At 53.0% G+C, this 16487-nt stretch overlaps 2 protein-coding genes across 10 annotated transcripts in view; one reads left to right on the top strand and one right to left on the bottom strand.

Moving 5' to 3' along the window:
* The window catches only part of SPIRE2 (spire type actin nucleation factor 2), a 32718-nt gene extending 22675 nt beyond the window's left edge, over positions 1–10043 (bottom strand). For 3 of the 9 annotated variants that reach the window (XM_053270634.1, XM_053270635.1, XM_053270637.1), the window contains exons 1-3: positions 9747–9881; positions 5996–6161; positions 184–630 (exon numbers count right to left, since the gene is read on the bottom strand). In XM_053270634.1, the coding sequence (XP_053126609.1) occupies positions 184–630; positions 5996–6050 (502 nt within the window). In that variant the 5' untranslated portion in view covers positions 6051–6161; positions 9747–9881. Of the gene's footprint in view, positions 1–183; positions 631–3435; positions 3779–4500; positions 4650–5995; positions 6162–9746 lie in introns of those variants that run through there. The other 6 variants (XM_053270636.1, XM_053270641.1, XM_053270638.1 and 3 more) reach the window with 6 other exon arrangements.
* A 159-nt stretch (positions 10044–10202) lies between these two features.
* FANCA (FA complementation group A) overlaps positions 10203–16487 on the top strand; it is a 37574-nt gene continuing 31289 nt past the window's right edge. The window contains exons 1-8 of the mRNA XM_053270632.1: positions 10203–10324; positions 11088–11197; positions 12225–12312; positions 12636–12769; positions 13118–13213; positions 14195–14268; positions 14698–14810; positions 16178–16260. Coding sequence (XP_053126607.1) covers positions 10261–10324; positions 11088–11197; positions 12225–12312; positions 12636–12769; positions 13118–13213; positions 14195–14268; positions 14698–14810; positions 16178–16260 — 762 coding nt within the window. The 5' untranslated portion in view covers positions 10203–10260. The remainder of the gene's footprint in view (positions 10325–11087; positions 11198–12224; positions 12313–12635; positions 12770–13117; positions 13214–14194; positions 14269–14697; positions 14811–16177; positions 16261–16487) is intronic.

Here is a 16487-nt window from a genome sequence, read left to right as displayed (position 1 = left end):
CCTTCCCCGGGGCTTTGGAGGGGGGAGGCGGCATCTCCGCAGTCCGAGTGGCGCCGCGCCGCTGCCGACCCCGCGCCCAAGCCCAGCGGCGCAGCCTCCTTCCCTTCCGCCCCCCAGGCTCCCCGCAGCTGCCCGACGGGGCGAGGCTGCGACAGCTCCCCGCTCGCTCGCTCGCTCACTCACCGGCCACGCCGAACTCCCCGCGGGCCGAGACGGCGCCGTCCTTGTGCAGCAGGATGTCGGCGGTGTCGCGGATGCGGCCGGCCGGGCCCCAGAGGGGCGGCGGCGGGGCTCCCGGCTCGACGGCGGCGGCGGGGAGCAGCAGGAGCCCGCGGCAGCACTGGAAGCAGACGGCCCAGGCCTGCTCCTCGTTGATGGGCTGCTCGTACGACTTCAGCACCTCCTCCAGGGACAGCTCCTCCGCGCCGGGGTCCGCCGCGCCCCCCGACGGCCGCTCCCCGGGCGAGGCGCCGCCGCCGCCGCCTCTCCCCGCCGCCGTGGCTGTGGCTGCCGCCGCCGCCGCTGCTGCTCGGGCCATGGCTGCTGCCGCTGCCGCCCCATCATCGGCGGCGGCTCCACCTCGGGCGAGTCGGACCAGTTTCCATAACAGCGGCGCTGCTGGACGGCGGCCTGAGGCGGAGGAAGGAGGAGAGGAGAGGAGAGCGGGGAGGGCTGAGTCGCCGGCGCGGCTTTGTCAGGCGGCTCAGCCCTGCCCAGCCGGGAAGCCCGCAGTGCGCGGCAGCCTATGGAAGGGCCGGGGGGTGGGGACAGGCCGGGAGCGAGCAGGCAGGGAGGGAGAGAGGGGCGGAGGCAGCAGGCTCACCCCCCCCCTCCCCAGTCCGGACGGAGGGCAGCCTGGAGACGGGGGGCACGTCGGGGGCCGGCCGGGTCCCCCTTTCTGCTGGAACTGAGCCTGCAAAGCAGAGCCCCCCCCCCACCCCGCCGCGCTTAACTAGCCCTTTAATCCCCCCTCCCCCTTATATGGCCAGCGCGGCTGCTGGGCAGGGTTTTCCCGGGAGACCGGGATTCGAACCCGAATTCAACCACTCGGCGTTGTGGCTCTGCAATGCAGGCACTGAGCTGCTCAGGTAGCATGTGGGGACTCTCCTTCCAAGTACCACCACCCAGGCAGGCTGCTTGTGCAGTAGGGCTAGCCCCGATCCACCCAAACAAGCCGAGCTGGGAGGCCTCTCTGAGCACGTGCAGACTGCGAAACCAACCAGGCTACAATGCTTAGTGAGTGCGTGGAACTCACTGCCACAGGATGTGATGGCTTCAACGGTATTTAAAAAGGGATCAGAAAGATTCCTTGAGGTCCATAGGCATGTCGCTGGGTTTTAGTCATAGTCGTTATGTGGAACCTTCATGTTCAGAGACAGTCTACCTCGAAATACCATTTGCAGAGGGGCAACCGCAGGAGACTAGCATCGTTGCTCCCAAGCCCAGCGGGAGCGTCTGGACGTGTCTTGTGCTCCCTTCAGCAAGGCTGTTCTCCCTCCCTCCCCCCCCCCCTCTAAGAGCTGGAAGAAAAGGCTGACCTTTCTCCCAGAAGGAGCCAGAGAACCACCTTCCTTTTCATCAGTTTCCCTATCAGGGATAAAGGGTGATAAACCATGGTCACGGGTGGGGAGGGGTGTGTGGAATCAGTCCCCAAATAGAAGCAACAATCCAATCAGTTTCTAGAACAGGTGCTGAGCTGAGGCCCAGCCCTGCCTGATCACAACTTGAATCAAGCTTGCTGACCTCGGAAGCCCCTCCTAGACTCAAAATGGGCAAAGGTGGGCTGCTGCAGCAGCACAGCAGAGGGAGCACTCTGTTTATGCTCTGAGGCATATTCCAGAGCTAAGCTGCTTTGCCCTGAAAACAGGTTACGGGGCTTAAGCCCCAGAATGCCTGGCACCAATTCAGAGAAAGCGGAACCTCTTCCAGGGTGGGCCAGGCACAAAGTTGTTCTTTGACCCTTTTGCACCTGGGCAGCATTTCTGCTGCTTAACTGACCCTCAGGCCATTGAAGGCTTCAGCCCTGGAGGCCCCCAAGCAGCTGGTCTTGCCTTTCCTCCCACCGCAACCCCCCCCTTTCTAACTTGCACATTCCAGCAGCTGGGGGCATGTCACAGGAGAGCCACAGCAGGAGAGAGGGCACACCCACACCTCTCGCCTGTGGGCTTCCCAGAGGCATTTGGTGGGCCACAGTGGGGAACAGGAGGAGGCTGGCCTGGATGGGTCTCCTCCTTGGGACAGCAGAGCTCTTCTTAGGTTCACTTTTGCAGCACAGGGGAAACCGAGAGCGGCCACCAAAGGCAGTCCATTGAGGAGCGGGGGGGGGGGGGGGGCAGGACCCTGCCCCCATAGGATAGCAATTTAATCCCAGCCTGGTTAATCCTTTTAAGGCATTCACGGGCAGGGAGGCCCTCTCTGGGCATTGTCTGCCTTTTTCTACACCCAACACCTGCAATCATCATCAAGGACAACCCTTCAGGGAAGTCAAGATTATTTGGGGCCTCTGCTGGGGGTGGGGCGGGGGGGGGAGGTGGAATTGCAGCAGGATAGCAACAGCCTTAGCAGACCAATTCCCAGATGACTTTCTCTCGATGGTCATTAATTTGTTGGAGAGCCAGTGGCCTCAATAGAACTGCAAAGTTTACAGCTGGAATTTGGAGTGTGGCATAAAACGGGCTCCCAACCTTGGCTCCACCACAGATGATGTTTGACTACAACACCCATCATCCCCAGCTGCCCGAGGCCACTGTGGCTGGGAATGATGGTAGCCAAACAGCTTCTTCTTTGCATTAATTTCCAAATGGCCAACGGGGATTCCGGTGCATCCTTATGGCCATTGGAGAGGAACCAGGGCATTTCAGGGGGCACCCCCTGCCCTTCATCTGAAGAGGAGGCCGTAGCGCAGTGGCAGAAGGTCCCGATGGCATCTCCAGGTAGGGCTGGGCAAGACGCTTGTCCGAAACCCTGGAGAGCTGCTGCAAGTCAGTGCTGACAATACAGAGTTAGATGGAGCAAGGGTCTGACTCAGTATAACAACAACAACTACTACTACTACTTATATACATTTTGGAAATGAAAGTTTCCAAAGCAGTTTACAAAGAGAATGAATGAATGAATAAATGGGTGGGAGGAGCCCCCATGTCCTCAGGCTAGTCCACTAATTGCAATTGCATGCTGTATGGAATGCAGCTGCATGTGTCACAGGCAGATGCCCAAGTTATTATTAGCAAACAGAGGCACGCACACAGACACACACCCTCCACGCTTGTAACTTTTTGCAGCATTTTTAAAAATGCAAAATCCAAGAGCAGCAGCAACACAAATGAAGCCCACCAGAAGAAGAGAAGGAGACAAGCAGATCTTGCTACAAAGGATTCCCCACCTCCCTGGAAACCGCTTGCTTCCCCCCACCCCAACAAACACAAAGAAAAATACCTTTTGAAAGCTTTGCTCTTCTCCTCTCCAACAAAAACTCCAATTTTTAAAAAGCCTGTAGATGCTGTTCAAGGCAAGCCGAACGAAGGACAAGCAGACCAGATTCAAAGAGAGCTGTACCCTTTCAGCCCTTGTGAACACATGCATGCCCAGGCTCAGAGGAAACATGAACGTTTCAGGGCATAGGATATCTGAGCATAAGCAGAGTTCTGCTGGATCAGACAGACCAAAGCGGGCCCATCAAGACCAGCATCCTGCTCCCCACAGTGGCCCACCAGATACCACAGTGAGGAAACCCACAGGCAGGGCATCAATACTCCTCCCCTCTGTCCCCCAACAACTGCTCTTAAGTGGTTTTACTGCTTGTGACCCCATGGAGTTTCCATCTAGCCACCGTGACTATTTATCATGGATCAACTTGTCCTCCATGAATTGGGCTCATTCCCTTTTAGGAAATTGACTCAAAAGATGAGAGCTAGCCAACTTCCTGGTAATACAGATGATTTGCTGTTGGAAGCACTGGCTAAAAGGCATAGCGGAATACATGTTTGTTTGCTTATTCAATTTCTATACCACCCCTCCAAAAATGGCTCAGGGTGGTTTTTTTCATATGAAAATTCGTAGTGAAATAAGTTGCAAACACGTCCCTGGTCAGACTAGGGAAGTGGCCCACGTACTCTCTGGCATGCAAAACAAAAGCTTCCAGGAAGTCGGGAATGTCCTCCCTCCCTATCCAAAAGGTTGGCTCAGAACAGCAAGAATAGAAACTGATGTGAAATCCTGCATCATCATCATCATCATCATCATCATCAAGACGTTCCATCTAAAAACTGGCCCGATGTTTTACAAAGGAAATGGGTCTTTGTGAACTCGCATGGGAGTAGTTTTCTATACTAGGCGGTTCCCAGAGCAAGACAACGCTCAGCTGGTTGTGGCCCTGAATCAAGTGCTCACAGATCAGGGATTGAAGAAGCAGAGGCTCAGCTGGAAACCTCGGCATTGCTTTAGAAAGGAAATATTTTGGGAGTAATGCAGACTCTGCTGCAACACTAACACAGCGCCTACCTGCAGGAGGCTCCATTCAGCTCACTTCTGCAGAGAAGCACCAACCCAACAACCTCTCCAGCCCCCTTGCTAACTCTTCAGGGCACAACTGGGGCAGCTTCTTCTGGTGGATGGGGGGGGGGAGGAAATGAGCAAGCCAACCAAGCCCAGCTGCTCAGCAGAGAGAGAGCGGGGCTGGCCAAGGCCATGGCTTTAAAGGACCAGGCAGCCCATGCTGTGGGAAGGCATCTGTCTGGGTGCCAGAAGGAACAAGAGATGGGCTCCTGTCGCTTTAAAAGCCCTGGGTGGGGGCAACCCCAAATGGAAGGCTGGACATAGGAAGCTGCCACATCCTGAGTCAGGCCATTGGTCCACCTAGCTCAGTATTCTCTGCACAGACCGGCAGCGGCTTCTCCAAGGTGGCAGGCAGGAGTCTCTCTCAGCCCTACCTTGGAGAAGCCAAGGCTGAAGGAAGAAGCTGCCTCCCGTGTGGAATGGCCAGATGCAGGAGGGACGAGGAAACACAGGAAACAATGATAGGCTTGTGCATTTCTTGCCTGAGGACACACACCTGCCACTGAACACACACCTGCCAACATGTCCCTGTTTCCCCATTCACCTGGCTGGGGGGAAGGGCACATGTTGGCAGGCATTAGAGAGCAGCTCCTGTTGAAGAAGTCCGGCCTCAACACTGCTTCACCTCCTTGGACAGTATTAACAGAGGCAGCCTGTGTGTGCCCATGGTGTGTCCCCGACTGTGTGGAACACTCTGCTTGGTTTGTGTGTACACAGCAGCAAGGGCATCATGCTGCATAAGCTGTGGTTGTTCTTGCTTGAGGAACAGCAAACACAACTGCCAAAAATCGATTAATTGCGGGGTAGCCGTCTCCTTCCATCACAGCAACAATAACCAGTTAGCCTTCCAGGTGACACAGGATTCCATGTCATCCGACTTTCATGTACTCAAAGCCACACACAGTTGCCTCTCACACACGGTGCCTGGCGTGGGCTGCTGCCTTCTGTCTTGCATGCTTTGCTCTTTTACGAGACTTCTTGCGGAGTCCTCCTGACACTTTCTAAATTTGCAAAGCAAGAGTGCATACTCAGGATCTTTTTCTCAGCCGAGGCATCACTAATCTGTGTGATGTGCTCTTGCTGAAGAGCAGAAGTGCCTTCCCAGATCAGTCTGAGATCTGTGCAATCCTTGGTAAGAATCCCAGCAACCCGCAGCCATCAAAGGGTTCACTGGGAATCGGCCAGCGGTTCACCAGTAAAGGGCTGCCAACTCCTGAACACACACACACACACACACACACCCTCTGCCTTGGACAACGTCATGCTCTCCCTAGCTCAGGGCTGGCAGCTCTGACAGGCAGCAGTTCTCCTGGGTCGCAGGCAGGGAGGGACCTTTCCCACTCCTGCTACCTTTTAGCCCACCATCGGTGAGATGACGATGAATACAGTATATACATTCGGAGAGAGCAGGACAAGACAGAGGGATGAAATGACATGGTACCTGAATGGGACTCACCCAAAGGCCTTCCGGGTGCTGATGAGCCGGTCCCAGCCATCAAGTTGTCCGGCCCCAATAAATCACTGGGTCGGCATCCCTTCAGCACAGGAGCTGTGGGGACTGGGACACGCCTCCAAAGAGGCACACTTCTTGTCTCCCACAGAATTACCTGCCGTTCAAAGTGGCATGTTAATTGCAAGGCTCACCTGCCCAGCTCAGAGTAAAGGCATGTCTGTGAGTGCGTGCTGCTGTCATTCAGTGCCATCATCTTGAGACTGCCACTGGATGTGAGCAGTAAACACAAGGGCACAGGGCTCTTCTGCAAAGAGCCACAGGCAAGAGGCCATCAGGCAGAGGCTTTCTAGCTATTGTTGGACTACAACTCCCATCATCCCCAGCCACAACAGAAGTGTTGTCTGGAAATGCAGGGCAGATGGGCAACCAGTCAGGGAACCACTCTTTGCAACTTAGCAGGTGGACTGGCTGCATTCACACATGCTCTACTGTCCTCTGTAACAAGATGCAAAGATGCTTAATTTGAAGAGCAATTGCTGGGGGGGGGGCGAGAATAATGCCTCCAATTCAAGATTGTCTTCATTAGCATTTTAATTTTTGTTAAATCCCATTAAAGTCAACACACATCAACTCAGGGATGTCTGTCTCTCACCCTGCAGCCTAATAGCGACCAGGCTGGTGAAGCGGGCTGTGGCAACCTTCATATGAAATTAAAAATAAATAGAGCTATTGTTAGTGGGGCAGAGAGTGAGAAGAAGCAGCTGTTGCTTAAGCAGAAACACATCCCCACATCTGAGCTCGGCGTTAGCGCATCGGCTTTGCATGCAGGAGGCCCCAGGTTCGATTCCTGGCAGCATCTCCAAGTAGGGCTGGGAAAGACTCCTGTCTGAAGCCTTGGAGAAGATGCTGCCAGTCAGTGTAGACAATACTGAGCTAGATGGACCAAGGGTCTGACTCAGTATAATGCAGCATCATATGTTCCTAAACTTTCCTCATGGAACTGCTGCAGGAGTGGGACAACTAATAGGCAAAGCACTGTAATGGGTTGTCTCATTTTATCCTCACAACCACCCTCTAGTTTAGGCTGATAACAACTTGGCCATGGCCACCCAGCCTGGAACTTCCTAACCCAGCCTCCCATGTTCAAGCCCAGTACTCCTTCCGTTGTGCCATACTGGCTCCTAACACCGTGTGCCGGTCCCGGGGCAGAGCAAAGCCAAGCAGCAACTCCTGGCCACTAGATCTGTGACCAGACTTAAGTCTTCAGAGGCTGATGAGCAGTCTTGTGGAAGGATTCTGCAGGGTGCTTGAATGGGCCATTTTGGGGTTTGTGATTATGATTATTTAGCAAAGCACCAAGGAAGCTCCCATTCCAGTTACAGAGTGCAGAGTTAAGTTGTTGCAGCTATTTAAGTAACATGCAGGGAGATCACTGTAGAGTCTAAACTAAACTGATTTATTGGTGAAGTACATTTGGGATAGGAAAGACTGATTCTATCTCTCAGCTACAGAATGAACAGGTAGGGGGAGAAAGAGATGTTTCCATCTTCTTTCTAGGAGGAGAGGAAGAGGACTGACTCAGCACAGGAAGTACCTGAGGAGCCAAAGCAGGAGCCATAGAGCAGAGGCAAAGCAGGGCCAGGTCAGGAGACTCTCACTCATTATCTCTACACCCAATGCCCCAAGTGGTCATTAGGAGTGTTGGTGCACTGGAACTCCATCTCTAGAAGGTGCTGCTTTCCCACAATGCTCCTCGGGCCACCTTTCCCAAATCCCACAGCATGCTCCTGGCTTCTACCTTTTGGCCCACAAGAGGACATTCCTTTCCTCCTCCATTATGACTCACAGCTGCCCAATATTTACAGGTGCTTATCATCTCCGCCCACTTGTGCTATAGTTCCTTTGTCAGCCTATATGACAAGTGGGAGCATTATTGTCGCAGCCTAGAGCTCCCAGCACGCTCCCTGGAACTTCCCTCCACGTTCCCAGCAGGCCAGGAACCAAGAAGAGCCTGAAAGGAGTCCTGCTGTCAGAGACGGGTGGGATCTTGCTGGGGCCATTTGCCCAGCAGGAGCTGCTGCAAGGGTTGCCTCTTCTTCTTCGCCACCCTCACCATTCGTCCCCCAAGAGGCACGAAGGAGGGCAGGACGAGGACTCCATATGCCAGGGACCCTGACATGCCTCGTGTTCTGCCACCCCAGGCTTTGAGGAACCGACGTCTCTCCCTCTTGCCTTGCTGGCTGCCCCTGCCGTTCTTTGCTTCCCTAAAGGAGTGGCTTTCAGGCCTGGCATCCAGGGAAGCCAGGTTGCCAGGAGAAGCTTCTTCCCAGCCTTCCCAAGGAGTGTTTTGACTGGCCCTGGAGGCAGAGAGCCAGCCACTGTCTGAAGGCCTTCTGCTGAGCGAGCTGCTCATGGTTTTAATGGCCTGGGAAAGGCCATTAAAACCATGGCACCTGGAATCCGCTTTCTTCCTGAGTCCCTGGGAAAGGGCCTGCTGGCTGCTGCTTGCTCCTCCATGTGCTTCCTGGGTGGGACCCTTCCTATCCCTTGTCTGGCCTTTTGGTCACGGGCTGGAGTTTGGCTGCTGGGTGTGCGCTGGACGCTTGCAGGGCTCTGGTTTTGGAACCGGCGGCGGCGGCTGCAGCAGGCAACTAACTGGGCCCTCCAGGACACACTGCAGCAGACAGGCTCTCACCATCTGGCTCTGTGAGCTGCCTGCCTGATGGCCTCTCTGGCAAAGGGCCAGGCACTCCTGCCTGCTTGGGAACGCAGCCTCCTTGGCTGCAAGAAGAAGAAGGACGGAGATCCCGGAAGGGGCTACTGTTGGCGCAAGGCCCGCAACCCTGCAGAAGCTGCTGCCCTCCCTCCCAGCCTCTGGCTCCCACCCGCACCCACGTCCTGCCTTGGACTGCCCTGGCCCAGAAATGCTCCTCAGAGAGGGAGTCCATGAAGCAGGCAGCTCAGAGAAGAGCAACAAATTCAAGCCATGCGTGCAAATATTTGCACGACATTGAGAAGACAGGAAGCAATTCTGCAGTTGTGAATGGCTAGATATTGGGGATTGGGGGGTGGGGGAATGGGGTGGGGGTGGTCTCTAGGAATACCTTTAGTCAGGGTTGGCAAACCTGCTTGGGATCACCTCCTAATCCTCCTAATCCAGAAGGTTCCCAACCTTGGTTTGTCATTCCCCAGATGTTGTTGGGCTACAGTACCCATCGTCCCCAGCCACAAGGGATGGATGATGGGAGTTGTAGTCCAGCAGCATCTGGGAAACCAACTCCTGTTGTAACTGATGTAGTCACTCCCTCCACCGCTTTCCTGTTATGCAGTTCTATTTTTCTAATTTATTTATATCTGTGTAGTAGCAGTAGTAGTAATTTTTATTTTGGTCACTGACCAGCAAATACAGAAGAGCAAAAGTAAAAATAAAATAAAATAAAAAGATAAAATTACAGAAAATTCCTCTAGGTTTTTAGAAACATTTAAAATTTTTTGGGGGGCACCAACATTATTTATGGGGAAGCAGGAAAAAACCAAGCCAAGAGCAAAAGTAACAGTAAAAATAAAATAATAAAAAAAGATAAAATACAGAAAATTCCTATAGATTTCTAGAAACATTTAAACATGGTGGTGGGGGGGCCACCAACATTATTTATGGGGAAGCAGGAAAAAAGGGGGGGGAAACCAACTCAATATCTAACAGCGATCCTCAATAGATAATAATACTTAGTTCAAATACCTAACAGGGTCTTACGAATTCTACCGCCAGCGAGGCAGCACCGGGCAACTGCACAAGCAATCTCATGTAAACCGCTTTGGGAGCTTTCGTTGGAAAAGCGGCCTATAAATATTTGTGGTGTCCGTTTTCTCTCTCTGCAAGCAACGGGGAAGCGAGCCCATCTCCCAGTTAACTCGCGCCATGGCATGGGGGGGCTGTTGCTCCCCTCCCCAGCTCACGGCGCACGCGCAGCGGCCCCCTCCTGAGTCCCGCAGCGGCCCCCCTCCTGAGTCCCGCATCCGAGGCTCCCCGTCCAGCTGGGCCGACGCCAGCAGGGGCCGCTCTCCTTCGCCACGCCTGAGATGGCGCCCTGCAGCCGCCCGCTCTGCCGCCACTACCAGCATGGCCGCGGCTCAGGCGCCTCAGCCCGCCCCGCGAGCCCTCCTTCCTATTGGCCGAGAGGATGTTCGCGGGGCGGGACAATGCGGGCCGAGGCCGCCCGCGCTGCTTGCTTGGGGGAAGGCGGGCGGGCGGGATGGCGGCTGCCTCAGGGGGGGCCGGGGGGCGACGGGGCGGCCGCGCTGTCTCCGCGCTCCTGGGTGAGTGGCGGCCTCTGGGGAAGAGGGCTGCCCTCTGTGCATGCTCAGAGCCTCGTGGCGGGGCTTCGGGGTGGTGGGTTTGCTGCACTCTGTGCATGCCCAGAGGATACTTTTAACGGGCTGGCGGAGCTTGCTCGGTGGTTAGGTTGCACTTCGTGCATGCTCGGAGTCTCTTGACAGGCGGCTGCTTGTGGGGGGGTCGCGCTCAGTGCATGGGGGGGGGCTCTTGGAAGGGTTTGCTTGGGGTTGTACTCGGTGTACGCTCAGAGGTGCTCCTGGCAGGGGTGGCAGTGCTTGCGAGCTGCACTCTGTATGTTCGATGATGATGATGATGATGATGATTTATTATAATAATTTACATTTTATATCCCGCTCTTCCTCCAAGGAGCTGGAGGATGTATGGTGTACTACATACTTAAGTTTCTCCTCACAACAACCCTGTGAAGTAGGTTAGGCTGAGAGCGAAGTGACTGGCCCAGAGTCACCCAGTTAGTTTCATGGCTGAATGGGGATTTGAACTTGGGTCTCCCCGGTCCTAGTCCAGCACTCTAACCACTACACCACGCTGGCTACACCACAGATGCTCCTATGCCACTGAAAGCTGTGGTTGCTTTGCAATTTTTGGCCCTCTTTTTATTCTCCCCCCACCCCAAGTTAGGGGAGTCATAGAGCTCAGCTTGAGCGGGTCCAATTGTAAATCCCAGCCAGCCCAATGTGTGTCTGGCTCAGTTTCTTAGGCCGGTGTTTCCATCCCCCTTTCCAGCAGGAAGATCCAAGAAGCAGAAATGTGGACCCAAAGACAAGCAGAAGCTCCAGGAGGCCGCTCTTCGCCTGCTGAGTGGCCACCAGGATCTGGGCGATCTCTTGCTGGAGGTCAGAGAGCTCTCCGTCTTGGACCGAAAACGGGTCTGATGCATGTTGGGTTTCCGTAGAAATTCTGCATTGAGCTTATTCTGGCTTAAATTGTGGTGATGTCCTGAGTTGTCTTCAGGGTGGGCTGAATGAAGTGGCTGGTCTCCTCGCTGCACCCGTTTCTTCTTCTGCTGATGCTGCTTCTTCAATTAAAACATGTACAGAGAGAGAGGTGGTATATAAACCAGGCTTCATGCCCATATTCTGGCTCCTCGTCTGTTGCCTTGCCCTTTGGGGTTGGAGAGAGTATTGGAATGAAACAACCCCAAACTAGGCCGATCTATAGGTCGAATGCTTTCTCACTGTCTAGGGAGTAATTTCCGTTTTTCTTGAGCCTTTATTTGAGGCTGCCTCTGTTTACAAAAAGTAAGGGATTCCTTCCTGGAGTCTAAAGTGTTTAGAACATAGGAAGCTGTGGAGTGGGACCACTGTTCCCTCTGACAGGGAATCGTAGATGTTGTTGACTACAACTCCCATAATCCCCAAGTAAAGCCCTTGCAGCTGGGGATTCTGGGAGTTGTAGTCTGGGAATCCCTGTTAGAGGAACACTGTCCATCTTTTTGCTAGGGAGCCCAGGGCCGTGTCCCCTGTAACAGGGATTCCCAGATGGCCTTTGGCCGTTGCATCTGGGGATTCTGGGAGTTGTAGTCACCACCATCTGGGCATACCTGTTAGTGGGAACCCTGAGTGGGACCCTTGGCCTCTCTGTCAGTATTGCCCACACCAGGCGTTCCCAACCTGTAGTACTCCGGATGTTGCTGAACTACAACTCCCATCATTCCCAGCCACAATAAGTTGTAGCTGGGGATGATGATGAGAGTTGAAGTTCGGAAACATCTGGAGTTTGGAGGCCCATAAAAGGGCCTCCGAAACAGGTTCGTGCACATCCCTAGTATCCGAATGCCCCAATGTTCTGAGATTGCCAAAATACAGCAGCTGGGTAAAGGCCTTGCTGTCTGAGTCATGGTCTTCCTCTCTCTTGTTCCAGGTGGGAAGTTCACCCTGCAATAAGCCGTCCTGTGCCAGCAGTTCAGGCACATGCACCAGTGAAGCATCAGTCCCGGAATTATTTGTAGGTGGGTAAAAGAGAGAGATCGACGCTGGAAATAATTACAAGCAAAACCGGTTCTCCGTCCCTGAAACACACTCCCCTGCCCCACTCCTGCTGATTTGTAGTTCCTGCAAAAATGACAGGAGGGGTCCTCAAGGCCTGGTGGGATCGTGGTTCAAGCCCTGATTAGCAGTCCGTCCTCTTTGGCTGCCTTGCCTTGCCTTCTACTACCGTACTACAAATATTTGCACAGATATCATACTACAAATATTCATTCGTGGTCATACGGTAATACCAGCCTTCAGCGTATCTTGTTCTCACACCTCTGTTTCTCTGTTTATGTTCTAGTCTCTGCCTTGCAGGACCAGGCCTCCTTGTTGGGGGTGCCAGTGGGAATGTTGTCAGCCAGAACTGCAGCTAACAACATTGAGAAGATTTCTGCAGCGTCAGGCCAAGTGGTGTTGCTTACTGCAGAACAGAGAGTAAGGGGAAATGTTGCCTTCATTGACTAGGCCTTCTTCCATGCTGATGGATTTTGAACTGGTTTGTTTTTGGGCAGGGCATTTCATAGTATGTTCATATAACTGGGGATTCCCTAATCCAAACATGATGAAGATGAAACTATTCAAGGAGGCCTTCTTTTCTAGCCGTAGGGTACTTCTTATTGACATGTCAATTAATCTAACCTGGATTCAGGATCTTCCAGAAAGCATTTCTAGTGAAGTTTGGCAGAATGTAAAGAAATTTCATCATTTAAGCAATTCATGGAGTAAAAAAATCTCCAATCAAATTACAGCACTAACTTTTTTCCCTTTTTGTCCCTGTTGCAGGATAAGTTTTCTTGCTTTCTCCAGACTTTGAAGGATTTATTATCACACAATGCCTTCAGCCGTTTGCTGTTTGCTCAAGAAATGTGGAAGATGCAGGTAAGAGCTCTGCAGAGAGGTAGGGGTTCTGATCTGTGTGTGTGTGACTGTGAGAGAGAATGCAGACATACACATGCTGAAGAATAGTTTGGTTGTTCTCGGCTGCCGTGTGAGGACAACTCCCTGGGTTATCATCCCATGCTCGCTCCAGGGCAGGACGTATGCTAATTCTAAAGCTATAAAAGTAGCCGGATGGTAACCCCACCCAAACCTTTAAGCTGCTCTGGAGAAATACAGAACTCTTCTGATTCTTTTGCCCAGATCGGAAAACATCTTTATTTACATGCAGTTGATAACCAACTGGGATGGACGGACCAATGGGCTGACCCTGTGGAAGGCATCTGTTCATATATGAAGCATGCGCTGGCAATATAGTGGTCTCTCTGGTAGTGCTACTGACCGTAACATAAGAACAGCCTTACTGGTTCAGGCCCAAAGCTTCTCTCGTCCAGCATCCTGTTTCCCACAGTGGCCCACCAGATGCCTCTGGGAAGTCTCCGAACCAGAAGACGAAGGCATGCGCTCTCTCCTGCTGTTGCTCCCCTGCAATTGGTATTCAGAGGCATCCTGCAGGAGACAGTCTGTAGCCACTGGGACTGGTAGCCATGGATAGGCTTGTCCTCTATGAATTTGTCTACACTCTACTTAAAACCACCCAAGTTGGTGGCCATCACCATATCCTGTGGCAGAGAATTCAATGGGTTAATTATGCACTGTGTGAAAAAATACTTGCTTTTCTTGGTCCTAAGTTTCCTGGCCGTCAGTTTCATGGGATGACCCCTGCATCATCTTGTTTATGCCAAGTGGTCTTCATGCCAGCCGTGTGTGGGGCAGGCGGCTTCTGATAATCTGTGGGGTTTTCTACAAGCCATTCCAGGCTGCTGCTGAGCCTGAGGCAGGTGGCTGGATGTTGGCATCAGCCCTGCTTGGATATAAATCTTTGTAGATGCTAGAGTCTCACTGTGACCTCCTTTCCCTCAGAGCCCGCTCATCTTGGAAGTGGCCTGGCGGCTACATAGGGAAAGCATTGTTAGCTTGGACGACCTGCTGGAGAGGTAAGCAGAGATGTGTAGATTACCTTGGAGAATGCCTTCTTCCTTATGATCCCCATCCCATGTTGAGGTCATCCGGAGAGGTCTGTCTCCAGTTACCACCGGCACATCTGGGGGCAACTTGGAACGGGGCCTTCTCTGTTGCTGCTCCTGGCTTATGGAATGCACTCCTGGCAGATATCCGTAGTTTGGGCTCATTGTTGGCCTCCAGGATGTGCATGGAACCAGTTCGGAGGCTCCCTTAATCCCCAGCCACAGTGGCCAATAGCCAGGGATTATGGAAGTTGTAGGACAACATCTGCCGGTGGGCCGAAGTTGAGCAGCTCTGTATACTGAGCTAGAGAGACCAATGGTCTGACTTGGTATATGGCAGCTTCCGATGTTCCTATGACACTAAGGGCACTAGCTTTTGTTGTGGTTGTGTCTCCTCAGTCACCCAGATGCCCCAGCACTGGTGGAGTGGTTGTGCAGCAGCCTCTGCCTTCTGTGCCAGCAGACGGAAGAGCCTTCCTCAGACACAGAGCCCACGGGGAGCATTCTCACAGGCAAGCGCTCTCTGACGCAACATGGATCGGATTCTTGGGCTCCTGCAGGGACTAGGGCCGGGGTCCTGTGTCTCTTGAGGCGCTGGCCAAAGCCTATGAGCCACTCCTGGGGTTCTCAGATGGGGAGTTGTAGTCCAACAACATCTAGGGAGAACATAGGGCTCAAGAACCCCAGAACTAACGTCAGAGGCCATCTCTCTCTGCCATTTTGTAGAATATTCTCACACCCCCCCCCAATATATTTATATACCACTTTTCAACACAGTTCTTAAAACAGTTCACATGGAATGAATGAATAAATCTGGCTTCCTTTTCCAAAAGGGCTCACCAGCTAGACTATGGTTTGCTCTCAGCCTGGCCCTCTCACTGGCTGAGAGTTGCGTATAACCCCTCCCAGATCAAGTGGGATCCCAGTCTAGAATAGTCTAATGGCAGCCATGTCCAGTGAGCCAGGAGAACGTCACGTTTCTAGCCTTGGGCTTCCTCCTTCCCTTGCTTGATCTGCTAACTGAGCAAAGAGGCCCCTTTTTTAAAGTGGCAGTTCTCTTTATGGAGCAGGGGGAGAGCAATTGGCTTTCTCCATCCCCAGCACAGCATCCCTCCCGTGGCTGTTGCTGGTGTCTATCTCCTGTTTCTTTTTTAGACTGTGAGCCCTTTAGGGACAGGGAGCCATCTTGTTTGTTTGTTTGTTTCTCTGTGTAAACCGCTTTGAAAACTTTTGTTGAAAAGGGGTGTATAAATATTCATTGTATTCGTATCCTTGTTTTTCTGTGGATAGAGGTCCCCAGCGCCTCCACAGCTAGTGCTTAGAAAATCAGTGGGGCAAGGCCCTTTAAACAACAGAAGCAGGGAAGGGGGAGAGCAGCAGCTGTAGAAACCAGCAGTCAGCTGCATGCAGCCACTGGGGGGCTTCATCTCTCTTACATTGTTGCACCCCGCTTGCCTGCTTGGAGCTGTCCATGGTCTGCGTTGTGTACAGAGCCCTGCCTTGGTGGAGGCCCCTGCTCAGCCTGGAACAGGATACTTGCATGTCTACAATAATGCCAGCCAAGAGCCTAGCCACAAATTCCACAGGATGTGAAAACCTGACTTGAAAATTGTGATGTTAGCCTTTTAATTCCCAGGGAATTCCAGAGGGTGGAATGCTCTCTGTTTCTTCTGAGTCAATGGCTCAGGCTCCTTGACTTCTTAGGGGATTGAGATCAAATCATAAAGCCAGAGGAGGTCTCCTTTTAGTGTGGAAGGGGGCTCCAAGCACCCTTGTTCCCCTGAACTTTCCCCTGCCTGCCTAGGCCTCCCCTGCCCTCCCTTGACTTGTCTTGATTGGTGCAGGGAAGGCTGACGCTATGCTTGCTCTTGATTTGTAGACTTTGTGGTTGTGTTCCTTCGTAATGGATTCCAGAAACCACCAGAGCTGGGAAAGAAGCTGGAATTGCAGAAGATCTCTGAAGTAAGGATAAAGCAGGATCTGTCAATATTACGACTTCAATAAAACAATTTATTGTCGTGTTGTGGGCAGGCACCTTCAGATTTCCTCATCAGTAATGAGTGCTCCCAGCCTTCTGGGGAGCAGGACACCCAGCCCCACACAGATCTCCTCCCCAGAGGTCTCGTTTCTCCTTTTGAGAAGGTCAGAAACGGCAGGAATTCTTTCTGAGCAGCAGGAGAGGGAGGCGC

Source organism: Hemicordylus capensis, chromosome 9, assembly GCF_027244095.1.
Source record: "Hemicordylus capensis ecotype Gifberg chromosome 9, rHemCap1.1.pri, whole genome shotgun sequence".
In the NCBI taxonomy this organism is placed as follows: Eukaryota; Metazoa; Chordata; class Lepidosauria; order Squamata; family Cordylidae; genus Hemicordylus; species Hemicordylus capensis.
The sequence above is the reverse complement of the archived record's forward strand: the minus strand, read 5'-3'. Positions and strand labels throughout refer to the sequence as shown.